Below are 20,632 nucleotides of genomic sequence, written 5' to 3' on the forward strand. Positions count from 1 at the left end.
TGTGGTGAAAGTATTTTGTGGATGTGATTAACATCTCCAATCAGTTGACTTTAAGTAAGGAAGATTATTCTAGATGATGTGGTGGGCCTCATCCAAACAGTTGAAGGCCTTAAGAGCAAAAACTGAGGTTTCCTGGAAAAGAAGGAATTCTGTTGCCAGAGTGCAGCATAGAAAGCCTGCCTGAGTTTCTGGCCTGCCTTAGAGACTTTGGATTTGCCAGCCCCGACTATCGCATGAGCCAGTTCCTTAAAATGAATGCACATGTGTGTACACACACACACACACACACACACACACACACACACACACACAGACTCCCTGTTGGTTCTGTTTCTCTGGAGAACCCTGGCTGATATGGAGTAAAGTCTAGTATTTGGGAAGCAAACATTTCAATGCACCAGAGAGGAAGGGGTTTTCTTTCCGATAACATCAGTGCTGAAATGCACCGCGCACACAGCCCGCACCCAGAGGGATGTGCAAGTGAGCCCTCGGATGCGAGGTGAAAGTCCGCAACTGGCCAACAAACACTTAGAGGCCCCAAGGGGAGGGCTGTCCTAAAGTTCAGAAAACCAAGCCTCAGAGGCCCCTCCCAGACCGGGCAACTCTAGTCGTCACTATGGAAAATATTTTAAAGCACTGGGTGGGAGGAGAGAGGTGGGAAAATGCTTCCTAGTTATCATAAAAATTCACACTTCAAGGGGCTGTACGCTGTCACACCCATCACTATGAGTTGAATTATGTTCCTCCAAAAAGCTGTTGGAGTCCTAACCTCTAGGACTGTGAATGTGGAAATAGGGTCTTTGCAGATGATGGAGTTAAGGCGAAATCACTGGGCCTGGGCTCTAAGCCAGCATGACTGCTGTCCTTATAAAACAGGGGAATTTGGACACAGAGACAGATGCGTCCAGAGGGAAGATGACGTGTCGAGGAGTGCCACCCATTGCCAGCAAAGCACTCGGAGGCAGGAGAGAGGCACAGAACAGATTCCCCCACACCATCTCAGAAGGAACCCACCCTGCGACATCTTGCTCTTGGACTTGCGGCCCCGGAGCTGGGAGACGGTACATGTCTGTTGCTTAAGCCGCCCAGTTTGGGGTACTTTGTTAGGGCAGCTCAGCCACTAAGACAGCCCCACACTTCAGCGATACTCACCCAAAGATTTCAAACACAAGGAAGTGCAGACAGATAGAATCTTCAGACAAAAGCTTAAATGCTCAGAGGGAAGAGGCTCTCTTAGGAGGAAACCAAGGCCTTAAAGGCGCCTTCCACGCACCTGCCGTGCCTGACTCCTCTCTGGGGACAGAAGCAGGGAGGCAGCCCCGACCGCCCCCCTAGGCCACGCGGGTGGCTCCCCAGTGACCTGTAAATGCGGAGGTGGAAACCCATCCCGTCTGACAGCAAACTTTGAGACTGGGGCTCAGGAAAACATCTGTTTATTCCAAAAAATACCAAGTTGCTGCTGTGCCGGCTTTCTCACCAGGGAACTGCGGGAGGGTCCGGCGTGGGGGGATAAGGAAGCTGTGGAGGCCCCCGGTCCAGAACTGTTAATGTTCTCTCTGCACTGCCCCTCCTTGCCCCCCAGCCAGAAGGGGAGATGTGTGTGCTCCCACAAGAGCCTGTGTGTGCGTTTCTGGGGGCGGAGGGAAGACTCAGATGGCAAAGTCCCAGCTCTGGAAGCATCGAGGGGGATCTGGTGGGACAGGCCTGCTTCCTCACCCCCTCAAGACCTCTCCCCACTATGGCTTATTTGAGATAAGAGGTCAAGGCCCCAGGGTCAGGCAGCCTGTGCCATGGGGGGTAAGGGGCAAGACACCTGGAATCCAGGCTGGGAGAGAGCAAGTTGAGGGGGGCATATAAAAGCTGAAAGGCCCCGATCCCCCCAATTCTGGGGGCTGGAGAAAGCTGAGTGCTCTGGGGGGGTGGTGAGCAGAGGGGAGGGCATCTGGGAGGGGGTGGGCACTCAAGCTGGCTCCTTTCTGGGGAAGTCACAGTCTGCCCGAGGGGTGCTGGGCATGGGGAGGCCCTAGAAGGGATTGGGGAACCCATAGGAGCAGCTGTAAGCGTGGAGTTGAAAAACTGGCCCTGGGGCCCAGGTAAATTGGGGGTAGCCCCCAAGTTCCCTTGCTGTGGTGCAAGCCAAGGGCCAGTTATTTGCTCCAGGCTCCTGACAAGAAAGGATGAGCTGAGGTGCCAGTATTTGAGGGGAGACAGAAGAGGGAGAGGGACGGCCCAGAGGAGGGAGAGGAGGCCCCCCACCTCGCCCTGGGGGCTTGGGAGGGGGCATGTAGCCCTTTAAGAGTGGGAGAATGGCCGCCCCCCGCAACATGGCTATGTACAAAGAGAACTGGGGGCAAATTGTGCATTGGGTGTTGGGGAATCCCCGAGACCCCTGGAGCCTCCCCAGTATGTGAGGGGGAGATGAAGGAGAGAATGCTGCTTCTCTGCCATCTTGGGATGATGCAGAGCACCCCCATCCTGCCCTCAGAGGTGGCGCTGGCAGTGGCCGCGGCTCTCCAGGTGTGCCTGCCCCAGGACCAGGCCAGCAGAGGACATGATTCATGACCCCAGCGAGGTCGTCAGATGTTGGCCCAGCCCACAAGGGTCTCTGAAGAGAGTTTGGCCCAAGCCAATGGAGTGCTGCTCTGCGTGGGGGTCCAGGTAACAGGGATTCGGCAAGAGGCAGTGACTTCACCTAAGGGCTGGAAAGCCCCCTTCTGGTGATGATAAGAGGCCTCTGTGTTGACCCTGTCACCGATCAGATGCTTGGGGGAAGGGCAGTGAGTTATCAGGAGGGGCCTGGATGCTCTCACCAGAGGGGTGATGGGGGGCTGGCCAAGGCCAAGTCTGTGATGGGGTCGATGCAGGCATCAGCCTAAGTCAGGAGTGAGGCAGTGACATTATCAAGAAGGGCCAGAGTAGGGATGATGTCATCAGAGGGAGCCCCACCCTACTCCATTTTTGAGGCAATGGGGAAATGGTGTGTATTGTGCTGGTTCCCCTTAAGGGAACAACTGTAGGTGCCACGTAACCCCAGAAGACAACTGAAATACAGCTGTTATAGTACTTGGCTCCCAAGAGGATGGATTCTGGAAGATGATGATACATGGTTGAAGTGGATCCTGGTAAATGTTGATACCATTGGGTGTCCTGGGTCCTGGGAGATGATGATGCCATGGTTGAAATGGATCCTGGGAGATGATGAATTTATAGGGTGTCATGGGTCCTGAGACACCATTGATTCTCATGGATGCTGGGAGGTGGTGACACCATGGCTATGGTGGATCCTGGGGCATGAAGACATCATGGTTGAAGTGGATCCTGGGAAGCGATGACACCATTGGCTGTCATGGATTCTGGGAGGTGATGACACCATGGTTAATGTGGATCCTGGGAGGTAGTGACATCATGGTTGAAGTGGATCCTGGAAGGTGGTGACATCACTGCTATGGTGGATCCTGGGACATGAAGACATTATGGTTAAAGTGGATCTTTAGAGGTGGTGACATTATGGTTGAAGTGGATTGTGGGAGGTGATGACACCATTGGCTCTCATGGATCTCTGATGATACCATTGTTGAAGTGGATCCTGCAAGGTGATGACATCACAATTATGGGGGACTATGGGAAATGGTGGCATCATCAGTCCTAGTGGATCCTGGTAGAGGATGTTATCATGAGCCGTAGTGGATTCTGGAAGGTAATGACATCATTGGTCATGGCGGATTCTAGGAGATAATGACATCATCAGCTATGGTGATTCTGGGAGATAATATAATGGTTTGGCAGATCCTGGGAGATGATAATACCATAGTCATGGAGAATCATAGAAGATGGTGACACCATTGGCTATGGGGAACCTTGGGAGAAGGTGACACTATGGTCATGGTAAGCCCTGGAAGAGGATGATACCATAGTTGTGGTGAATCCTGGGAGATGAAGACCCCATAGATCATAGGGAATGCTGGGAAATGATGTCGTCATCAGGCATGGTTAGCATTTGACCAGGGTGCAATGCCATCATGAGTGGTGGAAGTCTTGTGGTGCTGATGATGTCATCAGCAAGATCAATAGCAAGCATACCCCAACCTCCCCCACCCTGCTAAGGAGGCCAGGACTTTGTTGACAGAGGCGATGATATCTCTAGTTATGGTAGAGAGAAGTGACACTAGCTTTTGGGCCACCTACGAGTCCCAGTCCTCCAGGAGCCTGGTGGGCCAGAGTGGCCTCCTTGGGAGCAGAAGCCAGTCTGGGTGCTCTCCTCCAGAAGTCACACAGGAGGTGACATCACTACGCAGAGGTGGGACCCCGGGCCCAACTTCTCTTTAGAGAGGGGGTCTGGGGGAGATCCTACAGGGAATGTCCGTGGGGTCAGGGGAAAGAGCAACCAAGCTAAGTTGTGGGGGAACAAGGCAGAAACTCTGGTGACAACATCACAAGGGATGGCCTCCAGAGCAGGCAGTGTCTCTGGTGATGACATCACAGCATTGGGGCAGAGCCTCAGACGGGGGTGGGTGCCCAGTGCCAACAAGCTACAGACAGACCATCATCTCTGGCAGAGACCCCTCCAGATGGGGCAGTCTCCCCAGCGATGACATCCCTCAGTCAGGGCACTTTCTCTGGTCACCCCCAGGATGGTCATGGACTCTGAGCCTGTCCTGCCTTCTTGTGACATGGCGGTAGCCATGGAGCTGTCTCATGGTGTCATCTCAGAGCAGGCAGAGTCTGTTGGTGACACTGAAGAAGGGGCCTCATCCTGGAGATGTTCCAGAGCAGGCTGTCATCTCTGGTGATGATATCGTGGGAAGAGGCACAGTCCCTCTGATGATGTCATAGGGCAAGGCACCTTCTCGGGCAATGGCATCACAGGAATGGGGCGGAGTCCCTGTGACGGTGTTGTGGAAAGGAGGCCTTATATCTAGTGGGGATACAATTGGCGAGGCATTTCCCCTGTGATGCGTCCCAGGAAGATGGCTTTGTCTGTAGCAACCACATCATAGACAGAGGCATCTTCTCTGGAAGAAAATATTTTCCTGGTGATGATAATATCAAAAGAAGCCTTTTGTCAAAAGGTGCCAGAGATGACATCATGAGAGTGAGCCTTGTCTCTGTGGTGACATCACAGGAAGGAATCTTTGTCTCTAGGGACGATGTCACAGGACAAGGCATTGCCTCTGCTATGACATCGCAGGAAGGAAGTCTTTGTGATGACATCGTAGAACATGGACATGGCCTCTAGTGTTGACTTCAGGCACGGGCCTATTCCTCTGTGATGAGCCTCATGGGAAGCAGGTTTGTCCCTGTGATGACATCACAGAACACAGACATTTTCGCTAGTGATGACGTCACAGGCAGGCCTCTTCCTCTGTGATGACGTCATGGGAAGGATGCCTTGCCTCAATCAGTGACCGAGGAGGAGGGATCGTATCTGCGGTGAAATCCCACCAGGAGGCTTTGTCTCCGGTGACGATTTCATCCAAAGCGGTGTCCTCAGAGGCAGCCCCCCGGCCGCTGGCCGACGTGGGTCCCAGCCCCTGGGGCGTGGTGGGGGATCCAGGCTGGGACCGGGGCCCGCGAGGCCGCGGCGCCCCAGCCCCCGGCCCGGCCTCAGACAGTCACCTCGTTCTTGCTGGCGGTGCGCAGGTGCTGGGGCAGATGGTGGCCGGGGATGAACTGCAGCTGCTCCAGCGTGCCCTGGCGCTGGAAGGGCGGCCTGCGGGCCAGCGTGCCCCCGCCCCCGCCGGCGTCCGCCAGCCAGGCGGGCTGCGGCGAGCCGTGCAGGCCGAGGTGGTGGTGCGCGTGCAGGCCGGGCGGCGGGGGCAGCCCGTGCAGCGGCGTGGGGGGGCCCCCGGGCCCCAGCAGCAGGTTGGAGTGCGAGGCGGCCAGGCCGGCGCGGGACGCGGGGTCGGGGGGCAGCGCGGGGCTGCGCGGGGGCGACAGCAGGTGCTCGCGGCTCTGGCGCAGGGCCTCGGGCGACGACAGGAGCAGGTGCTCCTGCGACACGAGGCGCGCGCGCGGCAGCGTGAACTCGTAGCGCGCGCGGCCGCCGTCGCCCAGCAGGTGCTCCTGGGACATGACGCGCCGCGGGTGCGGCGGGGGCGCCAGGCCCAGCTCCTCCGGGCCGCCCCAGGCGTCCATGCGGTAGCCGCCCCCCGTGCCGGGGCGCCGCAGCGCGTGCAGGGGCAGCGTCCCGCGGGGCACCTCCGCCAGGTGCCGGCGCTTCAGGTAGGCCTCGTCCAGATCCTTCTCGGCTGGGGGAGAAGGGAGAAGGCCGCCGAGGTGGGTCCCCAGCCAGCCCAGAACCTCCCCCCTCCCCTGGCTCCGGTACCTCCCACCCCGCGCTGGACCCGGCCACCAGGAGGAGCCCAGGCATCACCCAGCACATCCTGGTCGTTAGCCTGGGCGCGGGCACAAGTTCAATCAGAACAGTCAAGCTAGCAGGGGGCAAAAGGCAGACTCCCAGGCCGCCCGCGCCGCTGGCCCGATGGATGAGGGGGCGTCCTCTTTTTGGGGAGTAGACTCCAACTCCTGCTTTTTGGGAACCACTCTTCCCTCCCTTTCATCCTGTAGCTAGTGTTTTTCAGACTTGGAGATGTGACCCATTCGTGAGTTGTGAAGTCAATTTTGTGGGCAGTGACCAGGATTTTGAAAAATGAAATAGAAAATTATGAGAAGGTGTGGACATAACAAGGGAATAAGGGTGAGTACCGTTCATAAAACTATTATTTCAGTTATATGTGTGTTATTGAAATATTAATGGATGAAGTGACATAATCCCTCGGATGTGTTTTAAAATAATTCACGAAAAGATAGGATGGAGGGAAGAGAGATTAACAAAATGTTGCTTATTGTTAAAAGTGGGTGATGGCTGGGGCCGGCCCCGGGGCCGAGTGGTTAAGTTCATGCACTCTGCTTCAGTGGCCAAGAGTTTCGCGGGTTCAGATCCTGGGCGCGGACATGGCACAGCTCATCAGGCCATGCTGAGGCAGCGTCCCACATGCCACAACTAGAAGGACCCACAACTAAAAATACACAACTATGTACCGGGGTCTTTGGGGAGAAAAAGGAAAAATAAAATTAAAAAAAAAAAGCATAAAAAAAACCACCAAAAACTGGGTGGTGGGAACAACATGCAGGTTCATTTTATAATTCCCTCTACTCTTGAGTGTGTTTTAAAATGTGCATAATGGCAAGTTTCAAAGCTGTCCTGTAATTAAAAAATAGCCATATATACGTGTGTCTCATGGGTCATAATGTAAAAATCATTTGGCTCTCAGTTTGAAATGTTTGAAGGCTGTTCCCCTCCCAGGGATGGGCCACTGACCCAGAAATGTCCAATCAGAGTCACACGGATTTGTTCAGGGACAAGCATGTGACCAAGTTTGCACCAGTGGGATCCAGGCCTGGGATTCTTGCTGGAATCATTGGGAGAGACTCTTTTCTGCTGGTAGAATGACAGCCTGAAAATTCTCAGGGCAATCTTTGCCACCAGGAGGGGAAATTCTGTCAGAAAATGAAGTCAGCCCACTTTGTAACTGAGCTGAGAAATGTAGAATCCTGGAGACAGCTTTGGACGCCTGGATCCAGCCACACCTGAAGCTCATGACTCAGACTTTCCATTATCAAGCCAACATAATTACCTTTTTTTCTTTTTTCTTTTTGTTTAAGTTGTATTTCTATAAATTGCAGATACAAGTCGTGATGAATACAATAGATCTTGGGAGGGGGGACCATGAATTTGCATTTTTAAAAAGCATCCCAGGTAATTCTGATACAAAATTACCTCAGGTAATTCTGGAACAAATTTGGAGAAAACCCTGAGAGAGGATCTAAACCTATTTAGTGGCTGTTGGGCCACTGTCCACGGTCCTGAATCCAGGCCCTGGCCCTGACTGTGCCCCATCGCCTCCCAGCTCCCCTTCCCGGGACTTACCCAGCCTCTTGAGGGAGGAGTATCGGTTGAGTTCAGATTTCACAGCGGCCTCGTAGGACGGGGGCAGATGCGAGAGGTTGTGGAAGGACCGAGAGTAGGACAGCGTGGAGTAGTGCAAGGAGGGGCTGGGTGGTGGAGCCGCCCGCCAGTCTGGGGCAGAGGGGCAGGGCTGGGGTCAGTCCAGCCCCTCCCCCCTCCGACCCGACAGTTCGGCCCCCAGCCCCTAAGGGAGTTACAAAGCTGAGATTCCAGCCCCTCAAAGCTCCAGCAGCCCAGGCTCCCCCTGCTTACCGCCCCGCCCCCCAGGAGACAGGCTGTTTGCTGGGGAAGGAGGACACGTCACAGGAGGAGGGGCAGCTGCCACTTGCACAGCACCCGCTTCGTGCCGGCCCCTGGCTGGGGGCTGCGCTCCATGCATCTAACCCGGGTGGGAGAGAGACGACCACTTCCAGTGTTCAAATGAGGAAACAGCCTCGCTTGGTTACCTGGCAACTGTGAGGCAGGCTCACAGGGCCTCACACCTGCGCTACCTGGGCCCCCGCCCGGCTCGGGCACAGTCAGGGAGGGGGGGACGGAGCCCTGTCCTCCCCCAGCCCGGCCCTGGTCCGTACCCAGCGTGGCCGCATGGTGCTTGGGGCTGTTGACGTTGAGGTGCAGGTAGTTGTGGTGCAAGTTATCTGTGGGGACCGAGAAGGGAGGTGGCGTCACTGCCATCACCTGCTCCTGGCTGGTGCTGCTGTCCTGGTCTGGTGGAAGGATCCCATTCACATCCACTCGGTCCCCAGCTCTGGTCCCTTCTGCCTCCTGAATCTCTGCCCTGACCTGCCTCTTCCCCCTGGATCATCAAACCAGTCTTCCGGCCAGCCAGCCAGCCTGGCTCCAAGATCAGCCTCACCACAGTACTCCTGACGCCCACACCTGCCTTGTCCCTCTGCTGCTTGAAACTCTTCCCATGTCTGGCTGTCACCCACAGGACACAGTCTAAACCAGGAATAGCATTTGAGGCCTGCATAACCTGGACCCAGCTGACGTCTGCGGCCTTCTCTCTCCTCTCTCACTTCAAGCCACACTTCTCTCTGCTGCTGGAAGGAGTCCAACTCAGTTCTACCACAGGGCCTTTGCACATGCTGCTATGTGTTCTCTCTACCTTGAATCCCCTTGCTCCCCTTCTTTGCTTGAAGAACTCCTACTCATTGCTCAACATCCAGCTCAAATGTCTCTTCCTTGTTACTGTTATTCAAACCCATCTCCTCCCCTCCATTCCTGACCTCAGCTCAGGCCTTGGCCTTTACTGCCTGGATCATCATCCCAGCCTCCTCCTGAGGCTTCTTCCTCTCATCTCTCTCCCGTATGGTTCCAGAGAAATAGTTCTTCCATCCACTTTTGGCTTTGCTGCTACCCTGCTCTAACCTCCTCCGTGACTCCCCATGGCCCTCAGGACAAAGGTAGAACTCCTCAGCTCAGCCTGGCACTCAAGGCCCTTCCCAAGGCGTCTGCCGACCCTGTCCCCAGCCTCAGCTCTGGCCACCTCACAAGTTCTGCTGCAGCCACTCAGAGCTCCCCAGGTGCAAGAAACTCCCCTCACCCTGCAGGCCACCACTCAAACATCACTTCCTGAGGGAAGCCCTCCTCCCCTCACGCCGGAAGAGACCCTTCACCCTCTACAGCTCCCTGGCCTTCTCCACTGATGCACTCATCGTAAGACAGAGGATAAGAACAATAGCTCCCATCCATAGAGCACTTGCTCTGTGCCAGAAATTGCTCTAAGGACTTTACTCATTAGTCCGTTTGATCTTCACAACCCCTGTGAGGTGAGTACTGTCAGGCTGCCCATTTCACGGATGAGGAATCCAAGGCCAAGAGAGCTGAAGTCGCTTGCCCCAGGTCACAGTGGCAGAGCCAGGATTCGAACCCAGGGCGTCTGGCTCCTGACAAATTCTGATTCAATAGTTAAGTGCGTCCTTGCGTGTCGTTGGTTGTTGGCTGGTCTGACAGGAGTGTCTCGAGTGCGGGGGCTGAGAACGTCTAAGTCTAAACCACCGAGGCGTCCATGGTGCCCCCCAGGGGGCAGGGAGCGGCTCCGGCTCATTGGAGCCCCTCGGTTGAGGGAGGCAGAGGCATGGGGCTGGGGCTGGGGGCGGGGCCATCGGGAGGGCGGGGCTACAGGGCGAGGGGCGTGGTCAGGGGCAGAGGTGGCAGCTGCTGCTCCTGCGTGTCACTCACCGAGGTTGGAGGGCTTCACGGCGTTGTAGAGGTTCTTGGGCGTCCTCGGGGGCATGCTGTCGGGAACCCCGACCCCCGCGGTTAGAGAGCTGCTTCGTGCGCGGTCTGGGCGGGTCCCAGGTCCCGCCTGATGCCTCAGAATGTCCACCAGGGCCCTAGAGGTGGCAGATGGACGGTCAGCGGCCTGGAACCTGGGGTGGGACCGGGGGGAAGGGAGGGTTTCTTTCACTCCCTGTGTCACCATTGGCGGAACGTCAGCGCGGCTCCGCCTCCCGCCTCTGGCCACGCCCCTTGCTAGTGTCATCTTGAGCACAGCTCGCCCCAAAGTCCCTCGGACCACACTTCCTGCTTGAAGCGCCCCGTTCCCAATTCATTTGGACCCTACCCCTTCTGCGGCCCCTCCCACCCTGAACCCGGGCCTCACTCCTGTTCCTTTTGCAGCCTTCCCCATTCGCCCAGTTATGCAGACCCAAACCTTAGACTCACCCTTGACTGCTCTTTTTCTTTCCTTCATGCCCCTGAGCAATGCTGCAGATGTGACCTCCCAGATATATCCCCATCTCTCCCCTGGGTCATTGCAACAGTCTCCTACGGGGTCTCCCTGCTTCCGCCCTCGTCCTCTGCAGTCTAATCCTATCCGCACAGCCCCAGGAAGCAGACACGTCGTGCCTGAGCTCAGGACCCTCCGGTGGCTCCCCCACCACGCTTAGAATGAGCCTCCTCCTCGCCCGCTGCACTCCAGCTGCAAGGGCCCCTTCGCTGTCCTGCAAACACTCCACCTCAGGGCCTTAGCACTTACTATTCCCTCTGCCTGGAACGCCCTTCCCACAGATATCTGCTTGGCTCGCTCCTTTCCTTCAAGCCTCTGCTCAGAGGGGCCTTTCCTGACCACTTCGTGTACAACAACCTTCTCCTCCCCCCGCCCCAGCTCGTTATGCCACTTTCTTTTCTTCACAGCAGTTACCAATATCTAAAAGTATATTGCATATGTATTTGCTGCTTACTGCCTGCATCACTAACATTTAGTTATAATGGTAGCCAACATTTATTGAGGGCTTACCATGTGCCAGGACTTGACATGAATCAATTCAGTTCATCTTCATTACAGTACGAACGCGTGGGGAACAATTATTAGCCCCATTGTACAGACGAGGAAACTGAGGCACATAGAGGTTAAGCAACTTGCTCAGGGTCACACAGCCCGTAGGCAGCAGACCTGGGATTAGAAGCCAGGTTTATCCACCTGGGCAGGGATCTTGTTTTGTTCACTGCTGTATCTCCAGCTCCTGGCCCACAGAAAGTGCTCAAGAAATATTTGTTGAATGAATGAAGGCCTGAGTCTCCTCCGTCACTCAACAGCCAGGCCAGTTCTGGCTCCTCGATTCTTAGGCCCTGCCCATCTCCCTAGGCACGTGTTCCCGCCCTGTGGGCGGCTGCCTCCTGGGTCTCAGGCCACGCCCCCATTCCTGTAGCCCCGCCCCAGATGGCCCGTTGCCCCTTGCCCCAGCGCCGCCCCAGGCTTCGTACCCTTGGGCCCCAGCGCGGACACACCTGGGGACGTTGATCTCCCGGTGCGCCCTGGGCGCACGGGACGCCTTGCTGAAGGCCACTTTGGCGCCGACGCCCACGGCCAGGGCGAAGCTGATGACCCCGCACACCACGTAGGCCGTGCTGCCCCCGGGCCCCTCGCCCCCACGCACCCCGGCACCTCCCGCCCGGCCCCCTTCCAGCCACCCGGCCTGGCCGGGCCCGGGCCCGCCGCCCGCACCCCCGGCGCCCCCGGCGCCCCCAGCCAGGGGCGGCGGCGTGGTGGCCCAGCGTGGCGTGTCGTAGTTGGAGCAGGAGGCCTGCGCCAGGCGCATGTGGCGGTGCTCGCAGCAGAAGCGGTAGTGGCAGGTGCCGCAGCAGAAGCGGTAGGAGCCGGTGCTGCAGTTGAAGGTGGCGTCGTACTGGCCCATGACATCGTAGTAGCCGTGGCAGAGCTCGGCGGGAGGGGGCGCCCTCGCCGCCGCGCCCGCCCCGCTCGCGGTGCCGGTCTTGCTGCTATTGGCGCCCGGGCCCGCTGCGCCCCCGCCGCCCGTCAGCGCCCCGGTCAGGCGCCGCAGGTGCGCCAGCAGGGCGGGCAGTGGGCCCGGGGGCTCGGCGCTCGTGGCGTTGGACGGGCGCGCCCCGGCCTGGCCGGCGGTCGAGGCCAGGAGCAGAAGGGTCCCGAGGAGCAGGAGGGCCGGCATGGGGCGTGCAGGAGGTCGGTCGAGGCCGCCAGGCTGCGGGGAGAACCGAGGCTGGAGCAAAGGGCAGAAGAGGGATGGCCAGAGGTGGAGAAATGTGGAGATGGGTGGGCGGAGAGGATGAGGAAGGCGGGCCGAGGGAAGGCAGAAGGATGGAGAGAAACACGCACCAGGAGACAGAAAGGACGGATGGAGCAGAGATGCATGCGCTCAGAGTTGGCGGCCCCACGGGGAGATGGACGGTGATAGCGGAGCAACGCCCAGACGCGGCCGGAGGAGAACAGAAATGATGATGGGCAGACGGAGAAAGGAGCAAAGCGAGTGATGAATGGGGGAGACGAGACCGGGAAGGTCGACGGAGACATTAGAGGGGTGCGCAGAAAGGAGAGAGAGAGATGGACAAAAACCAGAGGAAAGATGTGATGGAGGCAGAAGAACCCGTGCGCGCGGGCGAGGAGAGAGTAAGAGGTGAGGCGCAGGCGACCGAGCACAGGATGGGGATGGAGAGGTGGGCGGGGCGCGGAGGGGCGGGGCCGCGCGGAGAGGAGGTTGGAGGGGGGGTCATGAGGGACCGGGGAGGTAATGAAGGGAGACAGACGCGGGGTGGGCGAGATGGGAGGAGTCCAGAGATGGGGAAGGAGAAAGAGGCGTGGGGAGGGGAGGGAAGGGAGAGAGAGACAGGAGTTGAGAATTTGAGTTCGTAGGCCCGGCAGGTGGGAAGAGATAGTGCAGGGCTTCTCAGCGCTTACAGGGAGCGGCCACCGTCTGGGTACCCCTGAGGTTGGGGACCCACCGTACTTTGTTGTGGGGACCCGTCCTGTGCGTTGGGGGATGTTTAGCAGCACCTGCTAGATGCCAGGAGCATTCGCATTCACCCTCGTCCTGACAACAGAGGATGCCTCCAGGCACTGCCAAATGTCCCCCTGGGCGACACAGCTGCCCCCCAGTGAGCACCGCTGGCTTAGACCCATAGGGCCCTCAGTCCCCCCAAGTGGTTATTTCTCCTTTATTTAGGTCTGATCATCAAGGGATCTCAAGCCTCAGTCTCCCACCCTCTCTCTCTCTGTCTCCCACTCTCTCTGTGTCTCCCTCTCTCTCTCTGCCTCTCTCTGTCTCTCTGTCTCTCTCTGTGTGTCTCTCTGTTTCTCTGTCTCTGTCTTTGTCTCTGTCTCTGTCTCTCTGTCTCTCTCTCACACACACACACACACACACCACACTCTTCCAGTTTAGGAGAAACACAGGAGGAGTGCCTCACCTCCAGTTCCACCACGTGCCAGCTGCCTGGTACTGGACAGGCTCTTACCTAAGTCCCCCTGTGCCTCAGTTTCCCCATCTGTAAAATGTGCATAAGGATGGCGCTCACTAGGTGATCGGAAGGACGAGCGGAGTTCGTGTGTGTGAGGAGCTTAGAACAGTGCCTGGCCTCGTGCAGCTGCGATATATGCATGGAAGGGTTTGCCGTGCTGTTATTTCAGGAGGGCGACCCGGGATGAGGAGGGCGATGGAGAAGACAGCAGGAGTCAGGGGCCAGGTGAGGCGGGGCTTCCTGGCTGTTTCCACGGCAACCGTGGTCACTGAGCTCTGAGATTGAGGCAGTGAGTGAACACACAGGGGTCCCTGCCTTCATGGGTTTACCTTCCAGTGAGGGGAGAGAGCCAGTCCACGGACACGAATCAGCGTGATGCATGTTGGAAACATTGTGAAGAAATATGAAGAAGTTATGAAGGAAGCCATGAAGAAATGAAAGCAGTGAGGGGATGGGAGGGAGGGTGGGTGGGTGGAACTCCTTTAATAAATATCATTAGGCATTATTTTTTATCATTGTTCCTTCCCATTCAGGGTGTGTGTCTCTGCGGACCACCCCATTATCAATGAAATGGCTGGGGGTGGGGATGGGGAGAGGGTTATGGGGGCTGAGGCTCCCCAACCCTCACTCAGCTTGTGCCCCCTTCTCCGTGGGGCCTCAACTTTCCTGTTTAGCTCCCCTGGGCCCCTCCCCTGAACTCCCAGCTAGAAGGCCCCACTCGATCGCCTACTCGACGCCTGTCCTTGGTGTTTAATGGACACCCGAGAAGTGGCTTGGCCCACGCTGTGGAGAGCGCTTTGGCAGTCCTTCAAAAGTTAAACATAGAGTTGTCACATGACCCAGCAATTCCACTCCTAGGGATCTGCCCCAAAGAACTGAGAACACGTTCACACAAAACCCGACACACGAATGTTCAGGGCAGCACTACTCATGACACCCCCAGGCGAGACCACCAAGATGTCCCTCAGCGGCTGGATGGATAAACACAGTGTGGCCTGTCTACACGGTGGAATATTATTCAGCCATGAAAAGCAGTGAAGCGCTGATACATGGATGAACCTCGAAAACATGATGCTCAGTGAGAGAAGCCAGACACACAGGCCACACAGGGTATGATTCCATTTGTACGAAATGTCCACAATTGTCAAATCCACAGAGACAGGAAGCCAACTGCTTGTTGCCTGGAGCCGGGGTGGGGGGAGGAAGGGGGGGTGACTGCTTTTGGGATGATAAAAATGTTCTGGAACTAGATAGCGCTCATGGCTGCACAATGTTATGAATATACTAAATGCCATTGAACTGTACACAAAGTTTATGTGTATTTTACCACAATTTTAAAAAACAAACGAAAAACCACCAACATAGGTCAGATGACTTCACCCATTCCCCTGTCCAAACCGCCCACTGGGTTCCTGTCACACCTAGAATAAAATCCAGACTCTTCTCTCATCCTTCCCTTTTCCCCCACGCCTTCCCAGGTCCTATGCCCAAGAGGTCCCCACCTTCCTGCTGTCCCCTCCGCCCGGGACCCGCTTCGTGCCGATGTTGTCTGGCTCGTCCCCTGGCTTCCGCCAGGTGCCCCTCACACCGCATCTCAGCGAGCCTTCCCTGGCCCGTCTGAAACAGCACCCCCAGACTTTCGATCTCTCACAGCAACTTGCTCCGCGCCGCACTGTTTGTGTACTGACTTGTCTGTCTCCTCCACTAGACTACCAAGCCCGTGAAGCCTGATGTTTTTGTCAGTCTTGTTCCCCGTTGTAGCCACAGCACACATAGTAGGTGCTCAATAAATATTGCCGTCTCTCTCTGTCTCTGCCTCACACATGCATTTCAGATAAGGACATCAAGGTTCCAGGAGGTGCCGTCATTTGCCTGAGCCCCATAGTGCCCAAGCAGTGGAGCTGTGCTTTGAACTCAAGTCTCTGTGTACCACCACTCACAGAACATGGATGCCTTTATCCCGTGCAGAGAAACATGGGTTGACATGCACACAGACACACCCTTCCAACATTGACACTTGCACGTGGCAGTGTGGATTCTTTCATTCATTGAGGGCTGCCATGTATTGTTGGGCAGGTTGTGCACTGCATGAGGAGGTCTGGCTAGAATCCAGCTGGGTTTTCCTCCCTAAGGCTTGCCAGTGGGGCTGCATCCATCTGCAGGAAGGGGCACCCCTTTCAGACCCACACAAGGGTGCCATCTGCCTGCTAAACCATAGACTCTGGGGAGCTGTGTTGGTCCAGGGGGTGCCTTTGTTGCGTCTGCACTAAGGCTCCCATATGGACTAGCAGTGTGCCTGCTCAGTCCCCATTCTGTGCCAAGTCTCTGCTGGACTCCCTCTGCTAACAGAGTCCCATCGTCTCCTCCAACTGCACACCCATGCACACACACAGGGCGACACAACTCCAGGCCATTGACGACTGGGGGATGGGAACAGTGTCATCATCTCCTGAAGCCCAGCGACACACCCAGACACCACACACATGCACACACAGCAGCCTCCTAACCCTGCTCACACGTTCCGCTGCCAGGCAGCACCTGTAGGTGGGGCGGGGACACACATCTGCAGACACAGTGGCCCAGCCAGACCAAAGGTCCAGGGGGACCAGCTCCTCCCTTACCTCACACAAACGTATGCACAGACACAAGAGACCTTATGTCCACAGTGTGCCAGACACAACACGCAAGGATGCCCAGTGTCATCCTGCTGGCACACCTGTGGCCTCTTCCCAAACACACACACACGTGGGCACAGCCATGCATTTCTGTGCGTGGCTGAGCCCACAGCCCACGAGACCCGGACACCACCTCAGACATCGTGACACATTGGGACCAACACAATTCAGGAACACAGCCAGGGGGCCTGCCCAAGCCAGCGACACATGGACACGCAACCACACACATCACAGCCCACACTCATGCAACCTCGTGGATGCACACGCACGTGTGCAAACACACCCTCACCCAGCAGTGGAGAGTCTGGAAGCAGGCATGTGACCCCCCCGACAGCCCCACCCCCACCCTGCCCCTTCTCTCACACACGCAGGCACTGTCCTCCTCTCCTCCCTCCCTGCACCTCCCATGCCCAGCAGCTTAGAGCCAGAGTCCGGCTGTGCCCTCCACCCCAGCCCAGGGCCTGAGAGACACAGATGTGGGGACAGAGATCAGGGGAGCTGGCTAGAGGAGGGGTCCCAGAGTAGGCCCCATGGGGCTCCTGGGCTTCTGGAGAACACCCCCCTCCCCACCTGCTCCCTGCATAACACTGCGGCCCATGCCCACCCCCAAACCCCCTCCATCCCTGACAGCGGGGTGGGGGCCAGGGCTGGGTGGGCCGGGTGGGGCCAGGTGCGTTGCCTCCTGAGAGGCCCAGCAGTGGAGAATGAGATGGAGCAGGACCTGACGAGAGGGAGAGGGAGAGAGCCTTCAGGGGGCAGAGGCCTGGGGCAGGGGGGGGGGGGACAACACAGGGACCCAGAGAGAGGACAGAGACCCAGAGAGACAGGGGGACGGAGACCCAGAGAGAGGGGGACAGGGACCCAGAGAGAGGGGGACAGAGACCCAGAGAGAGGGGGACAGGGACCCAGAGAGAGGGGGACAGGGACCCAGAGAGAGGGGACAGGGACCCAGAGAGAGGGGACAGGGACCAAGAGAGAGGGGGACAGGGACCCAGAGAGAGGGGACAGGGACCCAGAGAGAGGGGACAGGGACCCAGAGAGAGAGAGGGGGACAGAGAGCCAGAGAGAGGGGGACAGAGACTCAGAGAGAGGGGGACAGGGACCCAGAGAGAGGGGGACAGGGACCCAGAGAGAGGGGACAGGGACCCAGAGAGAGGGGGGACAGAAACCCAGAAAGAGAGGGGAACAGAGACCCAGAGAGAGAGGGACAGGGACCCAGAGAGAGAGAGGGGCACAGAGAGCCAGAGAGAGGGGGACAGAGACCCAGAGAGAGGGGACAGAGACTCAGAGAGAGGGGGACAGAGACCCAGAGAGAGGGGGACAGAGACCCAGAGAGAGGGGACAGGGACCCAGAGAGGGGGGGACAGAAACCCAGAAAGAGAGGGGAACAGAGACCCAGAGAGAGAGGGACAGGGACCCAGAGAGAGAGAGGGGGACAGAGACCCAGAAAGAGAGGGGGACAGAGACCCAGAGAGAGGGGACAGGGACCCAGAGAGAGGGGGACAGGGACCCAGAGAGAGAGAGGGGGACAGAGACCCAGAAAGAGAGGTGGACAGAGACCCAGAGAGAGGGGGACAGGGACCCAGAGAGAGGGGACAGGGACCCAGAGAAAGGGAGACAGGGACCCAGAGAGAGAGGGGGGGACAGAGAGCCAGAGAGAGGGGACAGGGACCCCGAGAGAGAGGGGGACAGGGACTCAGAGAGAGAGGGGGACAGGGGCCCAGAGAAAGGGGGACAGGGACCCAGAGAGAGGGGGACAGGGACCCAGAGAGAGGGGGACAGAGAGAGGGGGACAGAGACTCAGAGAGAGGGGGACAGGGACCCAGAGAGAGAGAGGGGGACAGGGACCCATAGAGAGGGGACAGGGACCCAGAGAGAGGGGGATAAGGAGCCAGAGAGAGAGGGGGGGACAAAGACCCAGAGAGAGGGGGACAGGGACCCCGAGAGAGAGGGGGACAGGGACTCAGAGAGAGAGGGGGACAGGGGCCCAGAGAAAGGGGGACAGGGACCCAGAGAGAGGGGTGACAGACACCCAGAGAGAGAGGTGGACTGGGACCCAGAGGGAGACCTGGACAGGGACCCGGTGGGACAGGGACCCAGAGTGGGGGACAGAGACTCAGAGAGAGAGGGAGACAGGGACTCAAAGAGAGGGGGACAGGGACTCAAAGAGAGGGGGACAGGGACCCAGAGAGAGTCGGGGACAGGGACCCTGTGGGACAGGGACCCAGAGGGAGACAGAGACTCAGAGAAAGAAGGGGACAGAGACCCAGAGAAAGAAGGGGACAGGGACCCAGAGAGAGGGAGACAGAGATCCAGAGAGAGGCGGGGGGGGGGGCCTGGAACCCAGAGAGAGAGGGCGACAGGGACGCAGAGAAAGAGTCAGAAGCCCTTTCCCGGTGTTGGGCACTGGGGGCGGCGCGCGTGGTGGCGGAGGGGGGCGGAGGCTGCTTGGTGGGTAAGGCGGGAGAGGCTGGGGGCGGGCGGGGGCGGGGGTTCCGAGTGCGAAGGGAGGGGCTTCTAGCAAGATGTGGGCGAGGGTCGGATGGGGTGGGGATGCTGGAAGCAGGCCAGAGGCGGCAGGCGCTGGGTTCCCGAGGAGGCGGGCCGCAGGTGGGACAGGGGAGGGCGGAGGGGAGGGGTCCGGATGCGGGGCGGCAGGTGGGCGATCCTCGAGGCGGGACCGCGGGAGAGTTGCAGACCCTGCCGACGCGCTCCCGCGGCCGGCCCGGCCCAGCCCCTGCGCCCCGCCCAGGCGCTCCCGTCTCGCGTGTCTCTCCGTCTCTGGGTGTCTCTGTGTCTCCCGGTCCAGGTCTCCAGCCGGGACCCGGCCTCCACCGCCCCTCCCCGGGCCCGCCGGCGGGTCTCTGGTCTCGGACGGGATCCGCCGCCGGTCACGGTCTCTCGTAGCCTGTGTTTCTCTCTACGTGTCTCATCGCGTCTCTGCGTCTCTGTCCCAGGGTCTCCATCTCTCGCTGGCCCCTTGTCGGAGCCTCAATTTTCTGCGCTAGCATTGATTTCCCTCCTTCCCTTTGCCCGGTCTCGGTCTCAGTCTCCACATCCCGTCTCTGTGCGACCCCCGCCCCGTCTCCTCACCCCCATTTCTCTACCTCTCTGACTCCATGTCTCCATCTGTGTCTCTCTCCAGGTTGGCTGTCTACAGATCTCTTCTCTGAGTGTCTCTGTGTCTCCCCCACCCCCGGACCCTCACCTCCCTCTCAGGGCCCCCTACTCTCACTCAGGCCGGGTGGAGGGGCGGGTGGGGGGGCGCTGCGGCGGGAGCTGTGTGTTCCCAGCGCAAAATAGACTCCTGTTGCCATGGCGACTCGAGCGCGGCCTCCGAGACGCGAAGCTTCAGGCTGGGGGGGTGAGGAGGGGGGACACCTGGATCCGGAAGGCGGGGGCCGGGGGCGCAGACGCCGGGTCCCAGGGGCTCCTGGAGCAAGGGGGAGGCCGGGACTCCCAGGTCCCTGGGGAGAGGGGTGCTGGGCACTCCGACGCCTGGGGCTCGGGGACCGGGCCTTCTGGGAGGGGTCTGGGATCCAGGGTTGGGGGGCTCTGATTCCCCAGTGGGGGGCGGGCTGGCTGAGAGCTCTGACGCCTGGGTCCCTGGGGGACTCAGAGGTTGCCTTTTTAGGTCCCCAAGGTTTAAACCAAAGGTTGGGGGGTGCAAGGAGTGCGAATCTCAAGGGGTTCAGGGGTCCTAACTGGGGGGTCCGTAGAGTCCCGACTCCCAGATTTCCAAGTGGGCTGCAGAATTCTGGGAGCCCCCCATGTGGAACCCCGGGCTTCTGCGTCTTAGAGGAGCAGGGACCACTTAGATGAAGCTGTCTTTCCATGCATTCATCCATGCATCCGCATGCCTGTCTCTTCCTTCCTCCCCGTCCCCAGCACCCCCGTGCCTCAGTTTCCCCCTCTGCACCGGGGTGCGGTCACGCTCACCTCACTTTCCGGATGCGGGACCCTTGGGGAGTCGGGGGTGGCGGCGGCGTGGGGGGCCGGCCGGGGGAGGCAGAGCGAGCGCGTGTCTGCGAGCCAGCCGGGCTGGGCGTGCGCGCGCGCTGGTGGGGGGGCGGCCGGCAGCGTGTAGGGCGACCCGGGCCGACAGTTCCTTTCCGAGCAGATGCGCGCCGGCTTCCGTGCAGATGTGACAGTGGCCAGCCCTCGCCTTTGCCTCGCGCCGGCTTGGAGCTAAGAAGAGGCAGCTCCCCCTCCCCACCTGCTGGGGACCCCTCCTCCCCCCGCCTGCAGCCCCCAGTCGCCCCCAGGATAC

At 58.7% G+C, this 20,632-nt stretch overlaps 1 protein-coding gene across 8 annotated transcripts; it reads right to left on the reverse strand.

Moving 5' to 3' along the window:
* Positions 1-1,417: 1,417 nt before the first annotated feature.
* On the reverse strand, positions 1,418-20,565 carry SHISA7 (shisa family member 7). 8 transcript variants are annotated; one of them, XM_070223439.1, is made up of 6 exons: positions 20,302-20,565; positions 11,705-12,417; positions 10,154-10,344; positions 8,542-8,607; positions 7,931-8,080; positions 1,418-6,248 (listed from the first exon to the last, which is right to left on the reverse strand). In XM_070223439.1, the coding sequence occupies exons 2-6, from the start codon at positions 12,382-12,384 to the stop codon at positions 5,605-5,607; spliced, it is 1,731 nt and encodes a 576-aa protein (XP_070079540.1). In that variant the 5' UTR covers positions 12,385-12,417; positions 20,302-20,565; the 3' UTR covers positions 1,418-5,604. The 8 variants fall into 8 exon arrangements, with proteins under 8 accessions (XP_070079540.1, XP_023506305.1, XP_070079539.1 ...); XM_023650537.2 differs by having other exon boundaries at positions 10,154-10,308; positions 11,705-12,435; XM_070223438.1 differs by having other exon boundaries at positions 11,705-12,435.
* Between the last annotated feature and the right edge of the window lie 67 nt (positions 20,566-20,632).

Source organism: Equus caballus, chromosome 10, assembly GCF_041296265.1.
Source record: "Equus caballus isolate H_3958 breed thoroughbred chromosome 10, TB-T2T, whole genome shotgun sequence".
NCBI lineage: Eukaryota > Metazoa > Chordata > Mammalia > Perissodactyla > Equidae > Equus > Equus caballus.